Source organism: Eptatretus burgeri, chromosome 2, assembly GCF_056783735.1.
Source record: "Eptatretus burgeri isolate ZD-2024b chromosome 2, Ebu_testis_v1, whole genome shotgun sequence".
NCBI lineage: Eukaryota > Metazoa > Chordata > Myxini > Myxiniformes > Myxinidae > Eptatretus > Eptatretus burgeri.
This window is the reverse complement of record NC_140962.1, coordinates 126,330,172-126,356,671: the sequence shown is the minus strand read 5'-3', so window position 1 is coordinate 126,356,671 and position 26,500 is coordinate 126,330,172. Positions and strand designations below refer to the sequence as shown.

At 36.1% G+C, this 26,500-nt stretch overlaps 1 protein-coding gene across 9 annotated transcripts in view; it reads left to right on the top strand.

The window, feature by feature from the left end:
* The window catches only part of LOC147033020 (uncharacterized), a 313,822-nt gene that overhangs the window by 3,083 nt on the left and 284,239 nt on the right, over nucleotides 1-26,500 (top strand). For 6 of the 9 annotated variants that reach the window (XM_085871129.1, XM_085871134.1, XM_085871133.1 and 3 more), the window contains exon 2: nucleotides 23,052-23,422. The exons of 2 other annotated variants lie outside the window; for them this stretch is intronic. In XM_085871129.1, the coding sequence (XP_085727255.1) occupies nucleotides 23,072-23,422 (351 nt within the window). In that variant the 5' untranslated portion in view covers nucleotides 23,052-23,071. Of the gene's footprint in view, nucleotides 1-21,329; nucleotides 21,352-23,051; nucleotides 23,423-26,500 lie in introns of those variants that run through there. One more of the 9 variants, XM_085871131.1, reaches the window with a different exon arrangement.

Here is a 26,500-nt window from a genome sequence, read left to right as displayed (position 1 = left end):
AGCTTAGTGACAGCTCAATAACATGAGCAATTTGCTATGCCGTATAGTGATTAATAATAACGTACTCTACAAAAGGTTTTACGAACTCATCTTAGTGGTCCTCTAAAAAATGGGAAACATTTTTATTTCTTTTTTTGTGTAATAATTCCTCCCATTTTGCAAATGGAGAACATGAACTGTTTAACTCCCATAATCATCAAAACAAATTTTGAGGGGCCTCTTAAGGAAGACAATAATATCATCTATATTAATATTTTGGCACGCCCCTTTTTTTGTTCCACCATCAGATTTTCCACCATCAGATTACTATATATATATATATATATATATATATATATATATATATATATATATATATATATATATATATGTCAAAGATTGTTTCATTTCATGCAGTAACAAAAATCTGATGGTGGAACAAAAAAGGGGGCGTGCCAAAATATTAATAAAGATAATAAGATTTAATGACCATAATCATCAAAATGAATTTTGAGGGGCCTCTTGAGGAAGACAATAATATCATTACTATATATGTCAAAGCTTGTCTCATTTCATGCAGTAACAAAAATGTGATGGTAGAACAAAGAAATGGGCGTGCCAAAATATTATTTAATTAATATGTGTACTAGGATGCTCATATTTGGCATGGAGGTTCCTTTGGGGTATATTATTGACTAGTAAAGGTGCCCGTCTTCGACGGGCGTCACTGGCAACATATGGTAAAAGACGGATAGAATGAATGTATTTTAAACAATATATTATATCATTTTTATCCATTGATTAATTATCATTCAGGTTTTCCACTTCGATGCCATTACCACATAGTTTAGTGACGACACAACGTGTACCATTCGTGAGTTCCGAAGGATCCATAGAGCGCATTAAAATTACAGGGCACCCGACTTTAAAGTGATCCAAAAGGCTGGATCAGTTTCGTCTACATATTCATATCTTGAAGATTTTAGCTGGTCAGAAAGTCATGTTTTTGTGAAGAAACTATGGCACATGGAAAGTGCAAATTAGTCAGGTATGAACTCAACTGTTTTCTCCCCAAATGGAGCGTGATTCTTTGAGCCGAACTCATCTTAGTGGTCCTCTAAAAAATTGGAAACATTTATTTCTTTTTTGTGCAATAATTCCTCCCATTTTGCAAATGGAGAACATGAACTGCTTAACTACCATAATCATCAAAACGAATTTTGAGGGGCCTCTTAAGGAAGACGATAATATCATTACTATATATGTCAAAACTTGTTTCATTTCATGCAGTAACAAAAATCTGATGGTGGAACAAAAAAGGGGCGTGCCGAAATATTAATATAGATAACTCCCATAATCATCAAAACGAATTTTGAGGGGCCTCTTAAGGAAGACGATAATATCATTACTATATGTGTCAAAGCTTGTTTCATTTCATGCAGTAACAAAAATCTGATGGTGGAACAAAAAAGGGGCATGCTGAAATATTAATATAGATGTAGTGAAGTTAAAATAAAAAAATAATTTCAATTTTTTTAAATTTTTGAACTTAACTTTTATGTAGCAGATCAACGTTAAAGTTTTTTCCTTTCTAATGTTTTTATCTACCACACGATTTTTTTTTACTGATTACAATATACAAATACATATATTGCTTTAAAATTATTTGGATCAGACTTTACTGCAATGCTTTATAAAAAATATTATTAGACTCGTCTTTTAAAAACGATATATGTATAAACAGGTGAGCATTGGGTGGCTTTGACACCAACTCTGGTTATATGTTGTACTTATGGACATTATGCACAGCTTCTAGGAAATGAAATTGCGAGAAAAAAATTAAAGAAAAAGTTCAAATGGGTGTGGCTCCGCCCACAAGGGGCGTGGGACGCCCCTCATACAAAAAGACACCCAGACCATGATATCTAGCTTGTGTCCAAGTTTCATCAAGATTGCATCAAACGTCACGGAGCTATGCTCTGGAGAGAGAGTCACAGACAGACAGACACACAGACTCAACGAAAGTAGTGGTCACTGCTGGCGCTCGCAAACCAAAATACGAGAAATATCTGTGGATGAGAGCTGTCGAGTTCCTTCCTATCATTTCCTGTTAATACAAGAGTAGCAGAACACACACACACACACACACACACACACACACACACACACACACACACACACACACACACACACACACACACACACACAAACACACAAACACACAAACACACAAACACACAAACACACAAACACACAAACACACAAACACACAAACACACAAACACACACACACTTTCGTAATAGATGCAAAAATCCAATATAATTTCTCTTGTGTCCCTTAAATCAAACCAACTATATAATAGCTTCCTCCTCAAACATGAATAATCTAATGTGTTCCTAATCTTGTGGCACATGGCCACATTAATGTGTTGTGTGCTGTGTGTGACACTAATCACGCCAAAACTACTGCACCAATTGCTACCAAATTTGGCACATGGCCCAAGTTAGACCGTTTCTTTCTTTGTCTATCTATTCTTCTTGCAAAGGAAAAGGCATCAAAGTGAGATTTTGATGTGTCTGAAATTGAAAGTTTTATGAGACGTTCTTAACTGTGTTTGTCTGTTTTTTTTTTGTTTTTTTGTTTGTCTGACCTTAAGAAAAATATTGTGGTAAAAGAAATTTAGCAGTTTCAAGTTTTGTGCTTTTTATTTTTTTCTACAAAACATGTTTTTAAAACTCGAAGTTGGCAATTTTTTGGGGGGGGCAATTCGAAATGCAAGTAGCTGGCTTTGCCTTGGGCGCAAAATAGTCTGGCGATATCCCTGGTTAGACCTTATTGTAAACACGCGCTACTTGGTTTCATATGTAGTTAGGGAGGGTGATGGGGTAGGAGGAGGCAGAGGTTAGGGTGGGATGAGGGAGGGGAATGGATGGTGATGAGGAAGGGATGTGGAAGGGGTGGGAGGAGGAACCTGGCAATGCTGGACACCCCTGCAAGTATTAAATATAATCATCGTTAGTAGGGAAAGAATACTGGTTCTGGCTCACTTTTCCCCATGTAAATGAATGGGGGATTTTCAGCCATGAAATTTTTCTTTTTTTTCCCCTAAAAAAATAAATCCCCTTTTTCGCCCAAGGTATATTTATTTGTCTCCCCTTTTAACCTGGAGCCTGGTGTTGGCTTAGTGGTTAGGGTGGCAGCTTGGGATCCTAGGGTCCTGAGTTCAAGCCCCGTTGGCTGCTGAATTAACACCAGGGGGTTGACTCAGCCTGTCATCCTTCCGAGGTTGGCGAAATGAGTGCCAGTGTACTGGTCCCGGTGTATGCCCCGGTTAGAATAGGTGTACCATATCCCTGTGTGTCGTAAGAGGCGACCAGGGTTGGCGTCAGGAAGGGCATCCGGCCATAAAACATTGCCTCAAGAAAAAGCCAAACCCCTGCACAGCAGGGAAAAATGGCTGTAAAAACGGTCATTTTTTTATTTCCCCTTTTAACCTAGGGGCTCTCTATTCAAATAGCCCATACAACAAGATAAAGATTTGTTAAAGGTGATTCTAAAGAAATATCTGAAATGTCTAAGCCCCGGGACACTCTCTATTCAAATAACCCATACAACAAGATAAAGATTTGTTAAAGGTGATTCTAAAGAAATATCTGAAACGTCTAAGCCCCGGGACACTCTTTATCAAATAACCCATACAACAAGATAAGGATTTGTTAAAGGTGATTCGAAAGAAATATCTGAAACGTCTAAGCCTCGGGGCACTCTTTATCAAATAACCAATGCATATTGTTTAGCTCACTCATTGAACCTATAAACATTTGTTCATTCTCAAATTCCTTCAATAGTTTAATTTTCTTTGCACAATAATCCCCATCTAAAATATTGAAAAACAAAACATTTGAATCTTTATATTTTTTAAGATACCCCTTTTGTGCCATTACGAAATGATAAACTTCTCTTAATGATCTCATTTGGCCACCTCCTAAGTTGCATATCATTTTGATATTGTAGTAAATTATTTTTCCATTGTTCAATTGATAACCATCAAATTATTCAGTCCATTCAAACATATTTATTATTTTCTTTACATCCTCTAACTTATTGGTTTTTAAATTGATTCGCATATTTGTTTTATTTACCTTTGTTTTAGATATTTTTTCAATAAGACTTATTTGATATTTTTCACATTCATTATGTTTTCCATTTATATACCAAGACAGATTTTCTCCACTCTTTAGTTTGACTAATACTTGGTTCGACCATTTATATATTGTGAAAAACGCGGCGGTAGCCCTTAAAAACCCTAACCCATCTTCCCATCGTTAAAACTTGTGTCCATATGGAACACAATCTATTCTATTCACTCTATCATACAATACCCATATGGAACACAATCTATTTTATACACTCTATCATACAATATCCATATGGAACACAATCTATTCCATTATCTAAAATAAATCTCTTATCATCAAAGGCTCCTAATGCCTTTTTATTTACTTCTTCACTATATATCTTATGTTTATAACTTCTTATTGTATTCATTTTCCTATATTCTTCTTTCTTATTCATCAAACAATTATAATAATTTCTAAAAGTTATTGATTTCTTTATTACATATTTCTTTATTCCCTTTAACCTTTTATCAATCTGATCACCATACTTATAAGCATATGCCTTTGCTCTCAATCCAATAAACTCACTCATTACTTTTCCACCCAACTCATCCTTAAACTTGCCAATAACCTTTTCATTCTTTTTGAAAATAACTCACTCTTCTTACTAAAATTACTTGTATCATATACTCCAATGTTTTTCTTCATATCTTTATAAACATCGTCAGTTTTTATATCTAGAATAAAACTATCAGTGTCCATATACAACAATGAAGCATTTTCACCATACTCTTTCTTTAAATCATTATACAAATAATCATACATCAATATCTTTGATAAATCAAGAACTGCTGTTCCAATATAAATTGGTTTATCCATGACAATACTTTCCTTTTTCATATGAATAGCAGAAAAGTTCTCTGAAAAAACCTCTTCTCTCTCAAAACTTGGTTTATTTATCAATCTCGAAGCTTCTTTCCAAGATGTTGCAAATCTAATGTTTTGCCTGTTTCTAACATTCTCCATTGTCTTTCCAAAGACAGCATTATTCATCAATTTATAGAATTCCCCTTCAAATTTTACTTTTGTATTTGTTCTCATATCTGTATTGAATTTAATATACTTTTTCATCCAAGGACTTTGTTTAAATTTTAAAACTCTATGAATTTTAGCTACTCTCAACCCAGCAGATAAATATTGTCTCAAGTTCCTTTGATGCAAAACATATCCCTTTTTATCATAGAATGTTGTTAATAACTTTTCTGTTGATTTGCCTTTAATATTAAAACTTTTATGATAATCACTGAACCATTCTTTCTTTGGGGTTTCTTTCTCACATGCAAAAGGAAGGTCTTTATGCTTATTATGAAGATTACTCGGGTACTTCAAATCAACTTCAAAATAATAACCTTCTTCTTTGTCATTCAATTTCTCTTGAGAAGAAATAACAATATTCATCAAAGCCTTTTCATAATCCTTTTCTTCCACCCACTCTAATTTACCATAAGGCAGAGATTGAGACATTGCCCATCCATACAAATTATTAGCATCAAAGTACATCAAATAATTACTATCTTTTTCACTCTCATAATTTGGAAGATATTTATTATTTGCTTTAGCATATCTTTTTGAACATACTTGTGATATTCCACCTCTCTTAGACTTCTCAATCATCAAAAGCATATCTACATCACTGACTAAATCTATATCTTGTTTTGTCATTTTCAACATTGCACTCCAAGCTAAACCAGGAGCTGTGAAATAGTGGGCAGGATCTAATCCATAACAATTTTTATTATGACAGAGTGATCTAAAAGCTTCAAACACATCAGCCAACAATAAAACATCTGTTTTTAGATACAAATCATGATATTCTCCAAGGTTCTTTATCTTAAATATTTTCCAAATTTCTTGTGCGTGTTTATATTCCTTATCACTTATCTCTTCTACATAAAGGTTATTATAGAAACTTTCTTTTGAAGGAAGTTGTGTTTCTTTAAATCTCATAAATGAATCCATATAACCATAAGGATAAATTCCCTTACTTGTAAGAATTTTCTCTTTACTTTGAATTTCATTCCTTGTTTCAATTTCCTCTCTAGTTAGAATTCCCTCTTTAATCAGAATTTCATCTATAATCAGAATTTCCTCTTTAGTTAGAATTTCATTCTTTGTTCGAATTTTCTGTATAATTAGAATTTCATCTTCAGTAAGAATTTCTTCATTCATTTCCTCATTAATTGGAATTTCCTCTTTACTTTGAATTCTCTCTTTAATCTGAATTTCCTCTTTAGTTAGAATTTCCTCTTTTGGAAAGAATGAATTAAGATTTGGAAAAGAGCCCGTGGAGCTTAGATTTGATGCGAAGTTGGCCAGTGGCGTTCCCATAAACTTGTAAGAATCAAGAAACCTTATACGAGTTATAGGTTTTGTGAATATCATTTTTGTAAATGAAATATACTTTTGACTTGTGTTTGTTATGGCAGAAATATTCCCTGGTGTTTTTGAAAGTTCATTTATAAATAGATGTGTATCATAGTTGGCGCTGTTGTGAAGAAAGACTGGAATAAAAGAAGGTAATTTATAATTAAGATTACAACAGGAATGAGCGGGACCTCTATATTTACCAGTAAGATGACAATGATCCCTAACTTTAGACTCCTCAATTTCCTCCTCACAAATATGACAGATATTGTTCTTTCTAAATTCTAATTTTTCTTCTATGGTTAATTTCATCGGTTCATTTGTTTCTTTCATTAATTTAGTTAGTCTTATACAATCCTTTTCTAATCGTTTTACAAACTCTTGTGAAGCATTTTTTCCACTATACTGTTCAAGTTTATTATACTTTTCTCCAACAGATGATTTGATATAATAACAGAAACCACAAGGAATATGTTTTTGATATTTATTTGTATATGGTTCTTTTGGATTAGGAGAAGCAGTATTTATCTTTTTAAGGATACATTCAAAATCAGCGTATATCACAAATGGGTGCATTTGTGAAAAGATTTGCAAAAAAATTTGTGAAAAGATTTTGCATTTGCAAAAAAGAAAATAAATGATAGATTTATTATAATCTTCAAAAGAAATCTTTTCACCAGGTTTAGGCATTGTAATTACAGCTGATTTATGATTACTACAATATTTTGAATGTTGTTATAATCGTTCTTTTGTATGAAATGAATTAAGACATCGCTTACAAGGATATATTTTGTTTGCTGTTCTGAATACCTGAGAAGAGATTAATCTTGATAAATTATTGATGTATGTGTAATGTGAATTCTTTCCAACACTAAAATATAAAAGATCAATGTGTGTTTCTTCATTTTTACAGTTGTTTGAAATTTTTAATATTTGAACTTTGTTTGTATCCGTTAATCCATATACATTAATAGAAAGATTATTCTTTTTCTCAAATTTAGGAATATCTGTTAGTGGCATTGGGAAATTAAAATCTTTAATGTCCAAGGTATTCTCATATTTCATATATTGTTTTACTCTTTCTGAATTACATTTTGGTGGATGAAAGTGAGCAAGAACAGACCAGAGAAAACATTTATTATCATTATTCTTAATATTAACAACTGCCTTCTTTCGTTTTATTTCTTTTGGTAATTCAATATAAGAAGAAGCTTTAAGAGGGTTTGATTTTAGAATGTGTATATCTAAAAAGATGATTTTTTTAATATTGAATCCACTTCCTACCACTGTATTATCAACATCCTCCTCTTGTCTTGATAGTTGTTCATAAACCCCACTATTCAAAAAATCTTGAAATGATGTTATAAAATGAAGATCTGTCCTCATATAAGGAGTTTGTTCTTCATCTTGTCTTTTCATATTCATTTTCACTCCCATATAAAACTTTAAAGTTTTCATTTCTTTTAATGTCTTTTTAATAAATTTTTCAACATCAGGTTTCACTATTTCAATTGATTCAACTATTGATGATGGACCGGGTTCTACAAATTGAAAAATCCTTATTTTTATATGCCCTTTAAATGCCCCATCAGTGTTTTCAATATAATAGTCTCCCTTTACTTTAAACTCATTTTTCTTGTGTTTTTGTGATTGAAGATGCCTATTATAACTACTCTTCAAAACATCCTTTGAGCAGGTATCACAATGTTTTCTTTCCAACTCAAGAGGGGATATTTTGTGAAATAGATTAAATGTGCGTTTGTTGGTTCGGAGGTGTTTTCTATAATGTTTATATTCGTGATTACAAACATCGCAGTATGTTGTATTCACCATATTTATATAATAAAACTTTGCTTAAACTAAAATTTTCTTGATGAAAATTTCGTTTATTTTACAGGTGAATCTGTGCTTAAACTAAAATTTTCTTGGTGAAAATTTCGTTTATTTTACAGGTGAATCTGTGCTTAAACTAAAATTTTCTTGATGAAAATTTCGTTTATTTTACAGGTGAATCTGTGCTTAAACTAAAATTTTCTTGATGAAAATTTCGTGTATTTTACAGGTGAATCTGTGCTTAAAACCATTTTATCCTCCAACTTTTTCACTTAATAAATACAATGTTTCAAGACACAAAAGACAAGTTTCAATCAATCTCTTCATTTGTTAAAGATGCTGAGAAATATGTCAAGGATGTAAAATTGAACAAAGATAAATATAACAACTATTGGATAAAAACAATTATGGTGGATATGATGAGTTCTTCAATTTACTTCAGTGGAAGGGCTTTTAGTATACCTGGAAGAACATCAATTAAGGTATCTCTAACAAAAGTTTCTCCTCTCCTTCTGGCAATATATTCAAAACTAGAAAAAGCAATGAAACAAGAAAAGGTATCAAAAAATAAAAACCTTATGGATGAAGCTTTAGAAAGAAAAGATAAGACCATCTGTAATATGCAAGGAGAAATTTGTATTTTTTCAACAACCCTAAAGATATAAATCCTGATGAAATAAAGGATGTTAATATATCAGGTGAAATGACATTTCGTTCAATTGTAGTGAAGGATCATTTTAAAATTACCTTTAATATAAAAAATGTTGCAGTTGAATCTGTTAATGAAAAAATGTATATCGATATCGATGGTAATGTTTTTTCTACTAATTAAATGAGCCAATATTCAACTGAAGATTTTGAAGATTATGAGAGTGATTATGATACCGAGAGTTTGCATTCAAACGATAGTTATGACACCGAGAGTTTGTGTTCAAATGATAGTTATGAAAGTATAGATGATTCTGAAAGTATCGAAGATGATATCGAAGATGAATTTCAGTTTAAGTAAAGTTTTACTTTATAAATATGAATAGTTTACTCGATTTTGAGCCTCTTGAATTCCATGATTCTCCATATGACAAATTTGAGAATTGTCCTGCATGTGATAGAGTGGGATTAAACACAGAGTCAAAAGCCTATAAACAATGTATATTCTGTGATTATCTTCTAATTAATGATAATCAAAAATATAAAAAGGAAAATAATTCTTTTAGATTTACACCAAAAATGAATTACTTTACAAGATTGATTAGAGAAATGAATGTAAAGTACGAGGGTGAGAACACACCTTTCCTTACAAGGGAAGAAACTGAACGTATTAGAGAAATGTTCAAAGGATTGTTGTTATATATTATTCATGGATGTGATTTTCAGGGAAATATCAACACAAGATATTGCATAAATAAAATAATGGATTATCTTGAAATTAAACCTGAACTTAGGATAAAATATAGAATTTCGAAAAAAGCCAATAATAAATTAAATAACCTGTTTTCCAAATATATAAATGAATGATTTTTTACCCATTTGGGAAAATAAGATAAAATTTGACAACCATAAAAATCTCCCAAATTCATTAAGATGCCTCATAGTTGGTTCAAGGGGATGTGGAAAAACCTGCTTACTTTTAAAGATGCTCCTCACTCCCAACTTTTTAGATTATGATAATTTAATAATTTTCACAAAGTCGAGTTTTCAACCAGAGTATCAACTACTCTCACAAGGTTTTAATGCTGGTCTTCAAAAAGAAGATATAATCGGTTTATTTAAACTTCAAAAAAACCTAAATGATTTTAACATTGAAGATATAATACAACTATTTTGTGATACACAGAGATGTAAAAAGAAATCAAAACCGATAACTTGTATTCTGAGTGATAATACGGATGATATACCGTCTCCCCAAGATTTGGATAAATCCAAAAAGAACCTCGTTATCTTTGATGATTGTGTTAATGAGAGAAACCAAACGGTAATGGACAGCTACTACACAAGAATGAGACATTCTTCTTGTAATTGTATTTATCTTAGTCAATCGTACTTTCAGCTTCGTCGTCGTTCCATCAGAAACAATGCTAATACTTTTATTTTATTCAAGTTAAATTCAATAGATATAAACAATTTTTGGAGAGACAATTGTTCTACATTATGTAGTAAAAAGGAATTTGGGGATTACATGAAACACACGACTGAAAAATATAAATATATTGTTGTGAAACAAGATGAGATATTAAATGATATTTTTCAATAAATAAATGGATGCGAAAGAAAGAGCAAGAAGATTTAGGGAACATCAAGAGTTGGTTTCAAAAGTTGTAAAACAACAGGAAGACATAAAGAAGAAACGCAGACAGAAACTAACGGGCGAAGAAGCATTTGAAAGAAAACAAGAGAAATTTTTTAAACCACTTTTAAAAACTTCCCAAGAAAAAATGAAAGATGTTTCCACAGTTCCCACAGTAGAATATACTCCTAAAAAACTTCAAATGTTAAAAGATTTCAGTCAAATGATGGAGGAAGAATTAGAGCATTTAGGAGAATTAGAATATGATGATGAAGGTTTATTTCAACAACTGGAAGAGATTAATCGACCCCCTGATTATATTGTGAATGCTCTTCAAAACAATGAATATTCAGCGGATTCAAAAACCAAAGCAGGACTCATTCCAACAGAACAATCAGCAATATTTCATCTTGTTCAAGAAAAGGTATTGATATTTAATGATGAATTAAGGTTCTTGGGTTCTGCTCAACCCCCTGTTAAACTAACTCCGAGATTAATGTTTCTTCTCACAAAAGATGGAAGACAAGGTTCAACTGTGAGGGATGAATCAAAGTATATTGATAAACCATTGGATATAGGAAATAATGATGATAGAGTATATATTGATCTGCTGAACACTCTAAATTATAAGGTTATTCTTTCTGGTAAAAGTAGGAAGAATGAGAAGGAGAAACACATTACTCAGGCTTTAAGTATCCTTGGTTCAGGTGTTAGTTTTCTTCCAAATGACCCATCGCAATTAGTTAATAGACTGTTATTGTTGTTAGGCAGTAAGAAGGCTGGAAATAACAATTGTTTTAATGAAGCATCAGCCATTTTAGACCAGTTGATGAACATGAAAATAATTAATAAATATCAATATAAAGACATTTTATCTCATTAAATAAGATGAGAAGCACAATCCTTAGTTTCAATTTCACAACAAGCGACCACACATCTTCATTCCCATACCCACTACAACTTGACACAACAAAAGAATATGAGGCATCTTTATTGTCCATGGAAACTTCTAATACCTTATTTAATATAACCGAGAAAAATGACAAGTTTAGTTATAATCCGGGAAGTGGATACAAAACGATAACAGTCTCACCCGGAGCATATGAGATTTCTCAAATATCTTCCGAAATTGCTCGTCTTATAAAAGAACAGGGTGATGAACCAAAAAATATTGTTATAAACATTCAAAAACATACTTCAAAATCAACGATTAAAGTTAAAAATAACTACAAGGTTGATTTCACAATTGATAATTCATTTAGAGAGTTATTGGGTTTCTCCTCAAAAAAGATTGAAACTAATGGGACGTTTTACAGTGATAATGTCATTCAAATATCCTCAGGAATAAATTCGGTGTTAATTCACTGTGATTTGATTGATGGTGCTTATAATGATGGGAAAAAACAAATACAATATTTTCATTCAGCGCATACTCAACCCCAATTGGTTATAAATTCAATATGGAACCCAAAAATTTGGTTTATCTTCCTGTGTCAGGAAAAACCATATACAGAGTAAATTTTAGGATAACCGACCAAGATAATCGTGTGATTTCTTTTAATGGAGAAGTTATATCCATCAGAATTCACCTACGTGAAGTTTTCCAATAAATAAATACGATGGTTATTGTGAGGAAACACGAGTTGGGAAAATATAAAATAATTACAGGGGATGGGATTTTCCTTTCCCCATACTACAAGGGTGAAGGTATGTATCTTGGTAGAGGATACTATAAACCTAAGAGACAAAGGGGTGTTGGACATCAATTTAGAGGAGATGGGATAATTGATACTCTCATGGGTATTGGTTCAACTATTCTTAAACATAAAGATCTAATTGGTTCAACTGCTTCTGCTGTGGGAAATGTAGCAGGTGCTGTAAAGAGTATAAAAGATGCTCAGAAGGAAACTCATAAATTACAAGCAATAAAAGAAATTAAGAAAGGCAAAACTCAGTTGTCCCCCCAAGAACGACAGAAAATAATTCAAATACTTGGATCAGGGTTTCAAAAGTTTTAACATCTTTTTTTTCCTAAATAAATACAAGTATGGAAGCAATTGATAGTATCTATGATTTGGATGATACTATTATTATCTCAAACTCCACTATAAAAGAAGATTACTTCAAGGTAAATGCAATAACTGGAACAGACTGGAATACGAATGGTACAAAAAGTTTTGAAATAAATAATCAACAAACCTATTTGAATCTCTCCGAAAGTTTCTTGTTGTGTAAATTTAAATTCACTAAGGCTGGGAATAACACAAACGCTACACTTGTAAATGATTTCTTCTGGAAAATGTTTGATAGTGTGCGTTTGTATATTGGAACACAAGAAGTTGAAGCGGTTGATTATGTCTCTGCTGTATCTGAAATGATGAAACTTACACTCTATACATTCAGTGATAGAATGGGAAAGGGGTCTGCCGAAGGTTTTATTCCTGATATGTCAACGGGAACAAACACAGACCCTGGATATACTCAAAGGAAAGGAATGTATAATGATGATACAAAAGCAGAAAATAGTTTTACTGTGGCAGTTCCTCTTAAAGGTATATTTGGATTTTGTGATCATGATAAAGTTCTGTATGGTCTTAAAATTAGATTTCAACTACAAAGGAATGATAATGAAAATCGATTGCTTTTTGGTGTTGCTAGTGCTTTTGGTGATCAGAATAAATTTGTAATTGAGGAAATGAGTTGGTATATCAGTGAATATACTCTTAATCTTAAAACAGAAGAGATGTTGAATCGAAGACTTAACTCAAAGAAACCACTCAGTGTATCATACCTCAAAAGAAGATGTCAACACGTTAAACTCAATCAAACTACTTACACGTGGAATTTGGGTGTTCTGGAAGGAAAGCCACGATACCTGTGGATCATTTTTAAAAAGCCAGATGGTGATACTGCGACTGATAAGAATAATGCATTGAGTGATAATGCTAAGGTGAAACAACTTCGCGTTTCTCTAGATGGAACATTTTACCCACGAGATAGATTGGAAATTAATTGGGAAAAAAATGATTTTGCTGAAGCATACAAGTCTTACCAAAAGGTGTGTGAAAGTAATGGAAATAAAGAACCTATTTTGGATATGACAGCATTTAAAAGTTTGTATACAATCTATGCGTTTGACCTGAGCGCTCAAAAGGAAACTATAAAGTCTAATCGAGTGGATACCTCCCTATACATTGAAAGAGGAGAGAGTGAAGAAGTTGATACATTTTGTTTGCTTTTGGAAGAAACAGAATTGCAGATTAATACAGATAATGGTGTGATGATTAGTCTCACATAATTTTTTGTTAAATAAATGAGTGGCAAAGTACCAACTGGGGTATATGTTAATCAAATCAATCTTCATAAACTATCATCTTGTGTTCAAAATCAAAAGCCTTGTACGATTAACGTTAATACAATTCAGAGAAAAGGAGCAGTAAGAATTGATGTTTTCTCACAAGAGAACAGGTTAAAATCTTGAATGACACTGGCTCACTTAAAATTAAAATGACAAAACCAATGTTGAAAAAATATTCAATAAGAGAGACGAGTGGAGGATTTCTCCCATTTCTAATTCCTTTATTTGCTGGTTTAAGTGCGGTTGGAGCATTGACGGGTGGTATTTCAACAGCGGTGAAAACTGCCAACGAAAGGAAGGCTCAACTCCAGGCTCAAAAAGAATTGGAAAGACATAACAAAGAGTTGGAGAAACAAATTAGTGGAAGTGGTGTAATTGTAGATTTTGCTGAAAAACTTGAACGTCTGCCTGATAAAGCGAGATTGTTAGTTGGAGATATGCTTTCTTCTATAGCACAAGCAGGTGAAAAATTAACGAAAAGAGGTAATGGATTATATCTTTCTAATAAATAAATGAGCATTGATGAGTGGTTGAAAGAATTTGGAAAGAATACAACATCAAATTTACAACTTGTCAAATATTGTAAGAAATTAAAAATTCATAATGTGGTTATTTGTATGAGAGATGAATTAACAAATGTGCCGAAACATACAAAGAATATTATTATGAACTTAGAAGATAATAATGGGAACGGTTCTCATTGGGTTTGTATTTTTAATAGTCAAGACAAATATTATTTTGATAGTTTTGGTCTTCCGCCACCTGTTGAAGTCATAAAATTCTTACAGAATGGTGTTTATCAAACATTTCAAGTCCAAGAATTAAATTCCAAGTGTTGTGGCCAATTATGCCTATATGTGTTATTTCAACTCAACAAAAATAAAATTTTTTATGATATTATTTTTAAACTAATATAAATGACTTATGTTGGTAAAGATGGTTCTATCTTTGGTGTATCTCAAGAACTGGATATTGATTTATCAAATTATTACACAAAGGCACAGGCTGAACGACATAAATATAATATAACCAAAAATATTAACATGAAAAATGCTTATTAATTAAAAAATTATCCAACCCCAACTGAAGCGAATGACTTGGTGAGATTCAGTGATTTATCACAATATATATACTTAAATAAAACGGCTGTGTATTCCAAAGATACAGAAGTGTTGATATTATCTCCAGGTCATACAGAATTCACAGTTCGAATTAAAATAAATTTTTATAAAGAAGGGCGTATCGTTTGTATGAGAATAGAACAATGGGGGTATGATATGAATGATTTAGGGTATAATTGGTCATTTAAAATTAACCTCGAAGACCTGGAACAATTAAATCAGTCTCGTAAGGAAGAATATTATCCACTTGGTATCGAGAATGAGTTTTGTGGGGCTACGATTAGTAAACAACAAATAAAAGAATTTAATAAGGGTAAATATAATAATGGTTTTGCCCTTGTTTATCTCATGAAAACAGAAAAAACAGGATTCTATATAATAAGTAAGGAAATACAAAATGATTTAACTATGGGAAGATGGGGAGGTGTTTCGTGCCATAATATTATTCTAACATATATTTCTAATACATAAATGACAGCAAGATGGCTTCAAGAAAATTATCATTTCTGTGTTCAAGCATACCTTCAAGAAAAGGGTATTCGGTATTTTAATAAATATGTTCTACAACATAAGAATGAGGTATTTTCAATAAAAGATTGGCATTATGCTGATGTTGATAAACCGACAACTTTAGATTTAATTAGAATGTTAAATAATGAAAAAATTATAAAGTTAAGAAAAGGTAAGGCTCTTTTAGAAATTCAAAAGAAATTTTATTGGTTTCCTGTTGTAAAAAAAATTATTTTGGATACAGGAATAACAAGAAATCCTGATGAATATATGTATAATATTCTATGGGGTGTAAGCGATTCAAGGATAGTAAGGGATGAGGAAGGAGTTGAAGAAGAGAGGGAAGAGGAGGAAAAGGAGAAGAGAGAGAAGGAGGAGAGGGAGAAGAAAGAGAAGGAGGAAAGAGAGAAGAGAGAGAGAGAGGGAGGAGAGGGAGAAGAGAGAGAGGGAGGAAAGGGAGAAGAGAGAGAGGGAGGAAAGAGAGAAGAGAGAGAGGGAGGAAAGAGAGAAGAGAGAGAGGGAGGAAAGAGAGAAGAGAGAGAGGGAGGAAAGAGAGAAGAGAGAGAGGGAGGAAAGAGAGAAGAGAGAGAGGGAGGAAAGAGAGAAGAGAGAGAGGGAGGAAAGAGAGAAGAGAGAGAGGGAGGAAAGAGAGAAGAGAGAGAGGGAGGAAAGAGAGAAGAGAGAGAGGGAGGAAAGAGAGAAGAGCGAGAGGGAGGAAAGAGAGAAGAGAGAGAGGGAGGAAAGAGAGAAGAGAGATAGGGAGGAAAGAGAGAAGAGAGAGGGGGAGGACAGAGAGAAGAGAGAGGGGGAGGAAAGAGAGAAGAGAGAGAGGGAGGAAAGAGAGAAGAGAGAGGAGGAGAGGGAGGAAAGAGCGAGACAAAATAAATATCAAAATATGGAAACCAGTGAGATTCAAAAAAGATTGGTGGTATTACAGAAAATAACTCAACCCACCGAGGAGGAAAACAAAATTTACAAGTCTATTTGCAATATTTTCTTCAAGACTATCATCGACAAGCTATTCATTTTAATTCAAGTTTTTTCTTAAATAAATGGGGCAGAGAGTGAAGGCATTTCTAAGGATTCTTTATGTTTTAAAAATTAAGATTCAAATGTGCATGTTGGAAACTAAAAAGGTTTTTGCACTCTGCAGGAATTTTTCTCATAAATAAATGAGTTATTGTCTCAAATGTAAAAAGAAAACTAATACTAAAAATATTTCATATATTAAAAGTAAAAATAACAGGGTTATACAAAAAGGTATATGTTCGGTGTGTGGTATATATATGTTTGGTATATGTTCAAAAAAAAATCAATTTATCTCCCAACACAAACTAGGAGGAGATATACAAAAGTTTTTATCAGGAAGTAAATTTACAACTACTGGAATACCAGGGGAATTACATCTTCCAGGGTATTCTTTCTGTGGCCCAGGCACAAACTTGGATAAAAGATTAGATGAGGCAGACAATCCTAAATCCTGGAGTAAGCCTATCAATAGAGTTGATGAAGTGTGCATGAGACACGATATTGATTATGGGAATACCACAACGTTGGAAGAAAAGCATGAAGCCGATAGAGAAATGTTGTATAATTTGTCTCTGATACAAAATCCAACCTTGAGAGAAAAAGTTGATCGGTTCATTGTGAAGAAGATGATCACTGCTAAATTGAAACTTGGACTTGGAAATTCAAAAAACTTGTTAGCTCTAATTATGTCATTAAGATTGAAGAGCAATTAGCTGATGAATCACATAAACCAATATTCACAAAGTTTCAGAGAAGGAAAGTTTATTCCAAGGAAGTAGATTATATCTGGTCTGCTGATTTGATTGAACTCAATAATGATAAGGGGTACAAGTATGCTTTAACCGTTATTGATTTGAGGAGTAGATATGCGTGGGTTGTCCCTTTAAAAAACAAAACAGGTAATACTCTTATGTTAGCTTTTCAACAGATATTTAATAAAAGTAAGAGAAAACCTAAAAAATTGTGGACTGATGAGGGTAGAGAGTTTTATAACAAGACATTTATGAATTTTCTAAAAAATAACAGTATTACATTATACAGTACCTTTTAATGAAGGGAAGGCAGTTGTTGTTGAACGTTTTAATCGTACCTTAAAAGAGAGACTATATAAAAAAATTCACACAACTCGGTTCACAACAATGGTCATCTTTTATTCAGGATATTGTGGATAAGTATAATGACACGATTCACACGGCAACAAATATGAAACCATCAGAAACATTTACAAAATTAAAATATGAAAAAGAGATTAATGTCAGAAAACCTAAGTTCAAAGTTGGTGATATCGTAAGAATATATAGGTGGAAATCTCATTTTGAAAAAGGTTATACGAAAAGATGGACCAACGAGCTTTTTAAAATTGTTGATGTAATAGATACAGTTCCTTGGACTTATAAGATATATGATTTGGAAGGGGAAGAGATTTTAGGTTCATTTTATTCACAGGAATTACAAAAGACAAAGATGAATTGAAATTTTTTGACTCCACCCACACAAGCCCCGCCCACACAAGCCCCCGCCCACACAAACCCCACACAAACCCCACCACACACCCCCCCACAAGCTCCAATAAATTGAATTTTTTTGACTCCGCCCCTTTTTGACTCCGCCCACACACGCCCCTCCCACCGAAGCCGACTCAGCCTGTCATCCTTTCAAGGTCAATAAAATGAATTCCAGTGTACTGACAAAACCACGTCCAAACTAATGATGCAACCAACATAAGGCGACATTCTAAAGAGAGAGTGATATTAATAATAATTCAGAAATATTTACCTCCAGAAAATCATGTGTTGTACGAGTGATATTAATAATAATTCAGAAATATTTACCTCCAGAAAATCATGTGTTGTACAAGATTGCTTCAACAGCTGATGTTGTGCGATAGTGCTGAAAAAAAAAAAAAATAAGCCAAGTGTATAGATGAAGAGACAGACAGAGAGAGATACAAACAGACAGGGAAAGCAACGCACACACACACACATACACACACACATAGACACACACACGTGCCTCACCATTGGTTTAATTCATTCGAGATCAGAGACCAGTCATTATAAATCATTGACCTCTTCAATAAGAGCAGAGAGAGGTAGGTAGAAAGACAGACAGAGAGAGAGACACACACACACACACACACACACACACATGTCTCACCATTGGTTTAATTCCTTCGAGATGAGAGGACGTGATAAGACTTCGTGCCACTCATTGTAAATGTCTTTCAATTCTCTTCTAAAATCATTGATCTCTTCAATAAGAGTATTAATTTCATGAACCACGTCGTGATATGTAAACTCAATTTCTTCCAATGCCCTGTCAGGGAAAAAATATATATATCAGAATTATCATGATTTAATTAATAATCATTTGCTTCATCGTTCAAAGAGAAAACCATACACAAACTTACCAACTCTGTAGTGGGCTGTTGTCTTCATCGGAAGAAAGATCGTCCATGCCTCAGTTGTAAAAATGAAAATCCCGTCTGGCAGAAACTTTGTCTGGCGAATCACTTATAAAGCAACGATGAGGAGATTGCTTAATCATTGGGTGTGGGCACAGGAAATGACAAGCTTCTCTTAATGATCTCATCTGGCCACCGCCCGAGTTGCAAATCATTTTTGTACATAAACCACGCCATAAAAAAGTTTTGATTCAAATGTTTTCAGTTCGTGTTCTGAGATAAAATATAAACACGAGACCTTGTCTCACAGAATAGTTCCTATTTTTTCACAGCATGACAGTCCAAAACCACTTCCTCATTCACACAGCACGGCCGTGTCAAAAAAACACTTCCTCATTTTCACGGCATGAACTGAAAACATTTGAAACAAAACTTTTTTATGGCGTGGTTTATGTACAAAAATGATTTGCAACTCGGGCGGTGGCCAGATGAGATCATTAAGAGAAGTTTATCATTTCGTAATGGCACAAAAGGGGTATCTTAAAAAATATAAAGATTCAAATGTTTTGTTTTTCAATATTTTAGATGGGGATTATTGTGCAAAGAAAATTAAACTATTGAAGGAATTTGAGAATGAACAAATGTTTATAGGTTCAATGAGTGAGCTAAACAATATGCATTGGTTATTTGATAAAGAGTGCCCCGAGGCTTAGACGTTTCAGATATTTCTTTAGAATCACCTTTAACAAATCCTTATCTTGTTGTATGGGTTATTTGATAAAGAGTGTCCCGGGGCTTAGACGTTTCAGATATTTCTTTAGAATCACCTTTAACAAATCTTTATCTTGTTGTATGGGTTATTTGAATAGAGAGTGTCCCGGGGCTTAGACATTTCAGATATTTCTTTAGAATCACCTTTAACAAATCTTTATCTTGTTGTATGGGCTATTTGAATAGAGAGCCCCTAGGTTAAAAGGGGAAATAAAAAAATGACCGTTTTTACAGCCATTTTTCCCTGCTGTGCAGGGGTTTGGCTTTTTCTTGAGGCAATGTTTTATGGCCGGATGCCCTTCCTGACGCCAACCCTGGTCGCCTCTTACGACACACAGGGATATGGTACACCTATTCTAACCGGGGCATACACCGGGACCAGTACACTGGCACTCATTTCGCCGACCTCGGAAGGATGACAGGCTGAGTCAACCCCCTGGTGTTAATTCAGCAGCCAACGGGGCTTGAACTCAGGACCCTGGGATCCCAAGCCGCCACCCTAACCACTAAGCCAACACCAGGCTCCAGGTTAAAAGGGGAGACAAATAAATATACCTTGGGCTAAAAAGGGGATTTATTTTTTTAGGGGAAAAAAAAGAAAAATTTCATGGCTGAAAATCCCCCATTCATTTACATTGGGAAAAGTGAGCCAGAACCAGTATTCTTTCCCTACTATTGTTAAAGTTGATTTTGTTTATCTTGTGCATTCAGAAGTTTCAGATATGACCCTCCGATTGCTGTGAAGAAGTACCCAAACCCGATACGGTGTCTCCCTCTGGGAAGTCTGCCTGATGCATCTGGCTCCCGCATAAATACAGCTGGCACAAGATTTGTGTTTTTTCACTTTGTAAAGATGTCCTTTGTTGAAGAGTCCACAGCCATTGCTCTGTTGGCAATGATGCAAAGCACAGTCTTTCCAATTGCAGACGTCCATAAAATTAATCGCCAAGCCTGCTCTGTTCACACAAGGCACTCCCGCAAGGTTAAAAGTCCACTGACTGGGAGCTACGATCGGAGTTTTGGGTAGAACGCACCTGTCTACGATCCTTCAGGCCTTGCACCGGCCCACGTCGTCTGGAGCAGTTCAGGTTTAATGAATAATGTGGATGGGTGCATGGTAATATAACGGATTGAGAATGTTATAAAGAAACTTGTTCGGTGCACTTAATCTCTCTAACCTCGGTGATGTAATGTTTAGAGCATCCACTCTGAGTCTGGGAGGTCGGCAGTTCAAACCTCGTCCGAGCCATACCAAAGACTAAAAATAGTACATGCTGCTTCCTTGCTTGATGATTATCATTTAACAGGATGTAAAATGGACAAACAAGCATAGTTTAGGAATCACAGTGAAGGCTTTGATGGGCCAAATTCCTTCCATCTGCTTTGAGGTTCCTTGTATGGGAACAAATATTATTAAACTGGGTAGTTATGGTTTCACCTGCTATTCTTGGTCTATTCTTATGTTGGCAGACTCAGGAAGGGAAACAGGATGAACAGAAGAGTGACAGACCTGTTTGATGTATGTAGGTGTGTGTGGAACTGTCCCCCAATCCCTTTGCGGAACTGTTTCTTACCTCACCACACGAGTGTCGCACATATGCTCTCACAATGCTGAAGTGCACTGTGACCACAAAAAATGGTACTAATACAATTTAATAAGCCTTTATTTTTTTTTTCTAAAATGATGTATTATTTGGTACACATTTGCTTCACATGATGCATGATCATGATGGAAAGTTTCAGATCGATATCTTAAATGTCATTGATTTGATGGAGGTTAGAACACATGCTCCAGATGTCGGCCCCAATTCTGGAGGCACACTTGGAGTCTACGGGAAAATTGTTGATTACTCTGATACATTTGGCTGTCGCGATTGAACGGATTTTGTCAGTTATTGCTGTTTTGAGATAATTTATAGATTGTAGTCTTGCTCGGAAGGAGGGACATTGCCTTCAGCATCTAACCCTGAACTTGGTTTGAGTCTTCAGGAAGAATTTTGTCTTCAGGTGGCCGATTTTGACTGAAAACAATTATTCTTTAGTTGTCCACGGCATGTTGTGAAAACATGGGGTCGTCTTGACGATATCTAAATTTGCTGACTCTACATGAACTGCACTTTGCACACATGCAATAAGTCAGAGGTTATTATTCACATGGAGGAAGTTATTGGAGGTGAGGTCGTTCGGTACCATTTCCGTTGTGGTCACCCTGGAGTTTGCATGGACATGCCATTTCATCAGAGCATGTGCGAGGGTTGTGCAGAAGCTTACTGTATATGGTCGTGTCATGTTGAAGTATAGTTTTATGGTGTGGAAGGATAACATGGGTGATTTGAGAGTTAAACACAGGGGAAAGTATGGAGAAGGGACAGACACTAGGGTCTAGGGTTATGAGGAGCTGCACAGACATACAATTCTGGTCGTTGCTAACTGGGTTTACAAAAACTTGTACTATTACACTAACATTCATTAAAAGGTAACTTATTAACTGGAAAGGGCAATCGCAAGAGTGCATACTTCCGCCATGTTATGCCTGATCCACAAGAACATATCTGGACCAATACATTTTTGAAATATCATGCTATACAGTACTACATCAGTTTTGGCCCTATCTCTCAATGGTGTAGAATCACTTAAAAATTCTCGTAGCGGGATCCGGATCTGGATCTTCACCAAAATCTAATCAGTTCGTCCTTGTCACACACCAACCTATCCACAAAATTTAATCCGGATCCGTCCACAACTTTTTGAGATGTCCTGCACAAAGACAAACAGACAAAGGGGTGAAAACATAACCTTCTTCACCTTCAGTGGCGGAGATAACTCTAAAGAATCTGAAAATGCAAAGCCCGTCCGCGTCTGCTTTGTACTCAAACTAAAGTTGATGAAAACGACTGAAAACAAATTGTACATTTTATTCATTTGTGTTCTCCACAATATCATAATAAAGGTTTGTTGAAGATTTGGTGACAAAAGCTCAATTGGTAAAAATGTTATGGCCTGGACAGACACAGACACAGACACAGACACAGACACAGACACAGACAAAAAAAGTGATTGCAAAGCCCCATCTTTCACTGCATGGGGGACAGGCAAATTTACCCCTCATTCACCCTTAAGCCATTTTTTCTGAACAATATGCATGTTCCCAGAATTTTTTTGGTTTCAGAAAAAAAATTAACGTGTTTTTTTTTTTGTTTTTTTTCCCTCTCTTTGCAGTTCTTCCTCAAATTATTTGCATGAGCGGTTCACTTGAGATAATGGATGTTTGCAACGCAATTTCTATGACTCTCCAATGCCTTGCACGGCCGGCCCGGATCTTCGACAATTCTAACAATCCTGATCTGAACCTTCACTCCAGCCTGAATAGAAGCTCCAGCACAAGCTCAATTGCAAGCTCCAGTCCTCCGTGTAGTCCCTGTCATTCCCTTTGTTTTTCCTCTACATCCTTAACTGGGTCCACCTACCTTGATCTCTCCCATCTTGGGTTGTCATCTTTACCCCATCTTATGTTGTCCCAAGGTTCTACACCCAATACCCATTTGCGGAACCTCCTGGTGTATGGGAACCGCCTGGAAGAGCTGCCACAGGTGAGAATGGCCTGTGTTCTCTCTACCTGATGCAAGATTTAAGAACGGCAACATGACATTGCACATGCCTACTTACAAAGCATGGAGAGTGATATATCAACTAAGGAAGAGCAAACATTTGATGATACAAGTGTGGAATTGACGTTTCGACGAAGTCACATTCGACTCGGCAAACATTTGACTGTCACTTTTTTTTACCTTCTTTGAAATGAATTGTTGTCTTGTCACATACAATGAATTACGATTAACATTTGGTAATCAAGACTTGGCCTGATGTTCTTTTTCCGATTAAAAAAATATATACTTGCATCGTTGTCATAACATTGATGGGAGAGTTGCTTTGAAAAAGCATTCTGTTACAGATGACTGAGAACATTGGTTCATGGGTAATCTGTTATGTAATTGGCACAGCAAAGTGATTATTCTTGGATTATTTTTTTATAACAGGTTTTTTTTTGGTCCTGCTTTTAAGTGTGTTAAGAAAAAAGAAATGAGTACAAATCATTCATGACTATAGGACATGCTTGATTGAATACTTCATCTCAGCAGCAGAAAAGAACAATTGAAATGTTCCAAATTTTGACACCTTGAAAAAGACTTACTTATACTGTGACATGTGAGAAGTAAAATATTGTTGTGGTTGACGAAATTCGCAAACCACCATTCAGGTCCCTTCGGTGAGATATCTCTGTAAGTATATGTGTAGTTAGGCCCAAACCCGTTGTTTCGAGGGAATAAATGTCATTCATTCGGGCTGCGACCCCTCTAGATAGCCGTTTTTCTTTTACTATCTTTATTTTGGACCAGCCGCCATTACTACCACCACCAACCACGTCTCAACAGCCATCACACAACAACCACCAACCGCAACGCCGCTTCACAACCACAGCCACGACCTTTACCGTCACAACTCGCCCTCGCAACCATCGCATCACCGTCATTCCCGCGCCGCTTGTGGGCACCGATACTGGACTCGTGCAGGGCGCGCACCGAGCAGCGGGTGCAGAGGCACAGCCTTTCCGAAGAAAACGGATCAAAAACGACTCACGCCCACTTCTGTTCCGTCCTATCGGCGAGCGTGGGGCGATTTGGCCCTGCCTCCAGGTGCGTCGGAGTGTGGTCGCTATATGCAGATTCGCGGATCAAAAAGCATTCACGCCCACTTTTATTCTGTCCAATGGGGAGCCAGCCAGAGGTAAAGGGTCGAAGGTGAAGGAGCGAGGCCACGGGGGCTATAAAGGGCCGCGTTCGCTCGTAGTTGAGTCAGTCAAGGTCAGTTCGGAGTTGAGTTGGGAAGAGCCAGTCAAGAGAGGAGTCGGAGAAGGCAGTTGGACGGAGCTGTGGAGAGTTGGAGAGGTGGCGGCGGCGAAGGCAGTCGAGGGGGTGCTCGTGTCAGTCGGGGAGCTGCGGAGAGGAGAGGCCGGTAACGCGACCGAGGTTGTGGTGGAGACGCTCGTCGCGGGACCCGAGCCAGGGAGATATCCTCCTTCCCCCGAGCATCAACAACCCCCTCCTGTTTCCCCCCGCGCTGAGATAGTGCGAGAAGGGGGCCCCGTTCCCACCCCATTCCAGACACTGTCCGCGAAGCCCGCGGAGTCGGGGCGCCACCGCCATTTTGCGGCTCATCAGACGGGTAGGCCCGACGTGGTCTCGGCCCCAGGCCGTCTGCCCCCTCATAGTGGAGGGTGGTCCCTTTTTCTTTTGCTTTGAGTATATGTGTTGTCGGCGCCGTCTGTGAAGTAAAACTGTATAAGTGTTGCCGTGTGCTCTGTAGTCGGTGGTATATCTGCATTGTGTTTTGCTTTTACATTTGTTTTTTGTGTATTATTGTGTGTTTCTTCTTCTTTTACATTTGCTTTTGGTGTAATTGTATATGTGTGCTTTCCGTTCATCGCGAAATAAATGTGCTTTATGTTGAACTGTTTTCCCGTTTCGCTTCGTCTTTTCCTTTATTGAATCTCCATCTTACTTCACGTAAAGGGTTGGTCGTGGGCTAAAACACTCGATAATTAATCGAACCGTCCAGGTTGACGATAACACTGCTCGGTTATCCCGATAGTACGGAACGGGTCGCTTAAAGTGGCCCGTGTCCGAAGTCGACCTGCGGCGAGGTGCGATCGCCCGGTCTACCCTCCGTGTGGGTACTTAGGTAGGTCGAATTTGGCGAGCAACCCTATCCCACGCGGGGGGCCGATTGGCACGATCGTGGTGAGGCCGAAAGGCCCACCCGTGACTAGTTCCCGGCGTTAGTCCGAGAGGGTCACAACGGGATTGTCCGTCCGGTGGGCGACGTGCCGCGATTCGAGTTACGTGGCCGTTCGCACGCCGGCGGGCGCGAAACCGCAACAATATTTTGTTTGTGTTGTGTACCTATTCTGTGTGTTCAATTAAGATAAACATAATAATACTTTGGAACGTAATAAATGGTTTGACACGGGACTTGAAACTGCCATCCTGATGCTTTGCAGGCTGGGTGTCCTGTGAAAGAGTGTGCCAACCATCAGAGGAGTCATCGAGACCACATGTCATAGATGCTTGCATGCACTTTTGGGAGTGAAAGATTCCACTGTACCTCTCAAAAATGATGAGGCCATTGCCACTATCCTGCTTTGAAATGTTACGGAAAAGGGATGTGAATGTGAAGAAACTGTTGCGAATCTGGAAGCCATGAGCACACAACATTCAGGTCCTATAGCTCAGTTATTTTGATACGTGAAGGTGGATAGATAGCTCCCTTTCCCTAGTCGAATGGGTGAATAAATGTACATGTGCTGTGACTTACTTTAATAGTTAGGATTTCTCCATCAAATACAACAACAACGACGGTTACTACAGCTCCAAATACAACAACAGCGAAAACACTCTGCTCCCGGCATTCTCCGTGCTCTTTCTGGTATGCGGGCGTGTTCGGAATGCGTTCGGGGATGAATTCCATTCCCAAATATGGGCATGAATCGGTTCGCCTGAACCGTGCCCGAGAGCGAGCCACGTCTGAGCGAACCACGCCCGAGAGCGATAAAAGTGATGTGGAGATCGAGATCGGGGAGATTGGAGGAGTGAGGTAATCTGGAAGTGTCA